The sequence below is a fragment of the Poecilia formosa genome, unplaced genomic scaffold (assembly GCF_000485575.1).
Source record: "Poecilia formosa unplaced genomic scaffold, Poecilia_formosa-5.1.2 Scaffold417, whole genome shotgun sequence".
Lineage (NCBI taxonomy): Eukaryota > Metazoa > Chordata > Actinopteri > Cyprinodontiformes > Poeciliidae > Poecilia > Poecilia formosa.
The window spans coordinates 440,964-445,963 of record NW_006800356.1 but is presented as its reverse complement, the minus strand read 5'-3'; the positions used below and the strand labels follow the sequence as shown (position 1 = coordinate 445,963).

General features: G+C 46.6%; 1 protein-coding gene across 2 annotated transcripts in view; it reads left to right on the top strand.

Annotated features, from left to right (window-relative positions):
• map1aa (microtubule-associated protein 1Aa) overlaps window positions 1-5,000 on the top strand; it is a 32,207-nt gene that overhangs the window by 22,788 nt on the left and 4,419 nt on the right. For both annotated transcript variants that reach the window (XM_007576851.2, XM_007576852.2), the window contains one exon: window positions 1-4,512. This exon is cut by the window's left edge and continues 2,275 nt beyond it. In XM_007576851.2, coding sequence (XP_007576913.2) covers window positions 1-4,512 — 4,512 coding nt within the window. The remainder of the gene's footprint in view (window positions 4,513-5,000) is intronic.

The window sequence follows — 5,000 nt, the reverse complement described above, 5'->3', positions numbered from 1 at the left end:
CCGATGAGGAGATCCATGAGGAAACTGAAGACAAGATCCCACAACTTCGCTATGATGTGGGCTCCTACGACATTTCTGTTCCGGATGTTCCTGGTACATTTGAATCCATGCATGGTATTAAAGAGATGAAAAGCTCTGCAGTTTCTGATGTTCCAGATGTCAAACCTAAAGCTTTTGGTCAGGAACCTGAGCTTGCGCCTTACCCTGCAATAATTGCTGCTCCTCTTGCAGAAGAAGAGCATATCTCTTCTGCAACATCTATTACAGATTATGACAGACTGTCATCTTTTGCCACATCTGTGGCAGAGGACCAATCAATTGCCTCGGTGACGGCACCTCAAACAGAAGACGTTGGGAGGAATTCACTCTTGCTGGACACGGTCAACAGCGCTCCATCACGTGCGGAGGCTGCCCAAGGGAAAGACTATCTCCATTCAGCAGGCACCATATCCCCCACCTCCTCTCTGGAAGATGACAAGTGCTTTAAGTCTCCGTCCTCTGATGAATACCAGCCTAACATTCCAGAGATAGAGAGTGATGCAAAGACCAAAACCGTCCATGAAGAAGAAGATGATGAAGAAGAGGAGGATGAGGACCAAACTCCAAATGTTGACATCCCTCTGAGTAAACTTCAAGAGGGCTATGAACAAGCTGCCTCACTGATGCACCAGGAGCAACAAAAATCTCCCTCTACTGTCATTCCTGCGCAGGCTGTCAAGGAAGACCAGACTCTCCTCAGCACAGAAGCGTTTAAGACTGCTGCTGATGTAAAGCCTATCTCACCCCCTCCATCTTTCTCCCCTGGGCTAGAATCCCGATCCAGGCAGGACAGTGAGGAGAGATGCTTTAGTCCTGATGACAGCACCATGAAATTGGCTTCACCCACACAGTCAGTGCCCACAAGCAGTGGTTACTCTCCAACAGAAGAAAAACCCTTTAAGCCAGGTGAAAAAGATGAAGCGCTGCATGCCATTAAAGCTGACGCTCAGAAAACTGACCGATCAGTCACCATCTCAGACAATACCTCCTTTATTGGCTTGCCAGGCGACAAGACAGCTTTCGAAGCATCGGAGGAATCTGATGAGGACAGTGAGGATGACTATTACACTAAAAAGGACTTAAAGCCCACTTTAAAAGCTAAACTCATGGAAGCAAAAGAAGGTTGCTTTTTAGATGACGACTTTTCTTTCGAAGGAAAATCTACAAAGACAGAATCAGAAGCTCTGAGTTCAGACAAGATGCAGGTGTCCTTTAGCACAATGGAGAAACCCAAACCAAAAGTGATGTTTTCTGATGAAGATGACGAAGATGAAAAAGATGATGATTTTCTAAGTGGGCTAGGCTCTAAAACCCTTTCAGTTGAAAAAGACAAAGGTGAGACAACAGATGTTGCCATTAAAGAGTCAGAGAAAAGTGTCCATTTCAGTCTTTATGAATATCCAGAGAAAGAGGGCAGAGAGAGCAGAGAGAGAGCAGTGTACACAAGACAGGATACACCATATGTTCACGGAAAAACATTCTCTTATGGTGATATTTACGACAGCAAAACAAGCTCAGAGGAGTCTGACATGTATCGAGAGGAGTCCCAAGATAAGGTAGAAGAAAAACCTTCAAAGGATGAAGAAGATTTGCACACACATGAGCCTCCATCACAAGACATGGTATCAGACAAGGTGTTGGAGAAAGAAGAAAGAGAGTACTCCTCTTTATGGCCAGAGCCCAAAAGTACATCAGTCACTGATCAATTTAAAACAGATTTTAAAGAAAAAGAGACATTTATTTATAGTCAGACTAGTCGTTTCCCTTCAGTTGCTGACCGACCTGAAGCCTCAACCACATGTTTGTCGTCAGAAAAGGACCAAACTCTCGGCCCAACATTCTCCTCAGTCATTTCCAGCGTCCCTTCAGCATCAGGCTACAGTGAGAGGGGTGCCTGCTTAGAGATTGATATGCGAAAGCTAACAGCAAGAGATGAGGAAGATTATGATGATGAAGTTATCGATGATGACGATGAGGAGGAAGAAGATGAAGAGGAGGACGATGAAGATGGCATTGATTCTGACATGGAGAAAGGTGCCAAAGAGAAATCTGAAAAGGAAGTACAAAGTCCAGTAAGTCAAATGTTAGCCTCAAAGAGACCCGAGTTCATGGTCTCCATGGCAGGGTACGGTTACAACAGTCAGGGAAAGCCGAGCATCACAGAAACCAGCTCAAGTTCAGTGACTACAGCTGAATGTCAAGCTCAGGCTGACTCCTGTGTCAGTGAAAAGCCAGTGGAGGTAGGGGCTACCAATTTGTCTAGTTACTCTTCGGGTTTTGAATACCCATACAAAACCGATGAAAAAGAGTCGTTTCTGTCAAGTCAGAGTGGAGACAAAGAAAAAGAAGACTTCTCTTCAAAATCGAGAGTGGACAGTTATTACCAAAACGAAACAGTTGATAAAGAATTTGAGAAACAGAAGACACCAGATATTTTGAGTAAGAGCTCATTGGAAGCAAACTTTCAGTACACAACCACAGCTACTGCACCTGGCTACTCCTCATCTTCAGCCTACAGCTACTCCTCCTCCACCTCAGGCTCCCTCTCCACCAGCCGGCAGTTTGGAGAGGAGCTGGAGACACCTGCATCCGCTGAACCTCTGTTTGAGTACTCCTCATTTAAAGATGAACACTCGCTTGTTATGGATTCTCCCTTCTCCAGTTCAGCTGGTGCCAAAGATGACTATCTTGAAGTTTCTGAGAAGCAAATCACTGTAGCAACAACAGCAGAGTCTAGCTCCAGTTTAGCTCGCTTCTCACCTCTTAGTCCTTTTGAGGAGGTCAAGTCCTTCCCAACGGCCTCATCCGTTACTGTTGTTCAAGAGAAGAAGGACCATGTAGCTCCATTATGTGGAGTCACTGATAAAGTGGCTCAAGCTGACTGCTTCTATAAACCTGAGTGGCCTGAAGATACCAAGCTGGACGCAGCTGCTGGGTTTGGGGCCTCAGCGGGTCCCTTTGCAGACTTCTCTATGAATAAAGAGGCCGCTAGTGCTGCTCTGTTTGGTGTCACTTCCTCTCCTCGGCCTGACATTGAAGGAAAGCATTACTTTGAAGAGACTGACAGCAGTGAAGAGGAGGATGAAGAGGCTTATATGCGTGAAATGACTCAGAGGTCTCCTTCCAGTGCTCCAACTGGTAGTCTGCCATTTTGTGACAAGCCAGCTGCTCCGGCCTTCAGTGCAAAGACAAGTGATGCACTTCCAGATGTTCTTGGCTCTTACATGTCAACACCTCTCCAGACAAGCAAGCCAGACACAACAAATGGCCCAACAGAGGTAAGCACCAGGAGCACCCTTCCTACAGGGGCAACAACCACCGGAGCACCTTCAGGCTCAGCCAGAGTGGAGCCTAGAGAGGGAGCAGCAGGTTACGTCCGGAGTTCATATGAGTGGGAAATGCCCAAGCCTCAGATGGGGATGGTACCTGGAGACTCCCCTCCTCATTACCGCCATGATGATGAGTTTGAGGAGGAATGTGAGATGGAGCCAGAGCATCCTCCTCGCCCACTTTCACTTGCTTCACCAGATCAGCCGTTCCGCTCACCGTTCTATGCAGAAGAGTGCAGCCGAGGCGAGCAGGAAGATGATGATGATGATGATGACAGTGATCAGGACGTACCCATTGGAGCAACCTCTTCTTACACCAGCCGCACCTCTCCTGGATACTCATCCTCCGAATTCAGGCAGCGCAAAGAAGACCTGTCACCGTCCTTCATCAACCCCTGCATGAGGCGGCTTTCCAGTGACGAGGATGATGAGGAGGAAGGTCGCAGGAGCGATCAGTCACAGGAAGGGGATGAACATGACCTGTCAGTCAAGAGGAGGGCTCACAAGCAACCCCATATTCATCAGTCCCACAGCAGGGACAGTAGCTCTCTGCATCAGTCTGGTGGTATGCCTGCAGGGATGTGTCTGGCCACAGAGGACACTCCGCCCACCTCTGTCAGTGAGTCTCTACCCTCTCAGTCAGAGTCAGATCTGCATCCTGGCACTGAAGAGTACCCTTCAATTACCGGTGAAGGCAACATGGACTCAGATGAGGATGGAGAATACATGCCGATTGATAAATCAGCCACAGGGCGAGGTAGCCATCATTCTACCTCCAGGAGAAGCCATGACCCTCCTCCTGCTCCCCTCCTGGACCGCTTCCCTCATCCACCCCACCCAGATGTCTGCATGGTGGATCCTGACTCTCTAGGCAATGGCTCTCTGAAGAAGGAACCAAAAGCAAAAAGTCTGAAGAAGTCTTCAGGCAAAACAAAATCAGCATCTCCAGCCAGGCGTAAGAGGTCTCCAATGCCTGTTAAACAGACGCCGTCACCTCGGAGTGCTTCGCTGAAGAAAAAGGACACAGACAAAAGCTCGCGCATGTCTCGTCTGTCAGATGGACAAGGCTCCAAGGACGACGACCTCTCAAGATCAAGCTATAACCCCAGTAAAGGGCTGACAAACGGGCTCAAAACCAGCTCAGGTGAGCAAATATGTTTTTATATAATCTGTTAGTTTTCTTTATATTTCATCAATATGTTAAAATAAAGTGCCACTCTGGTAGAGAGTCATAAAAACCCTTGACATATCATTCAGGATAATTTTTTGAAAATCTATTCCTCACAGCACAAGCTCATAGCCATGGAAGGAGGTCATTTGTTGTCTGCTGAACCATTTTGTGATGATTTGGCCAAATGTTTTGGATTATTATTCCACTAAAAGACCCAATGGCAACCTGTTTTTAGACTTCTGGTGAAGGCCATAGAATTTTTATTTTCAAGCTTATAGTTTCAGTTGAAAGTACTAGTAAAGCTGAGCAAACGCTGTTTTTACATGGGATGCCAGACAGCATCTTCCAGTTGTTAAAGACTTCTTGTTGTTTAAATTTTAAGAAAACTTTTGAAATGTTGCAAAAATAGAAAATAGCAAAATGTAAATTAGCCGGGTTTCTATCTACTGGTTTGGATCGAA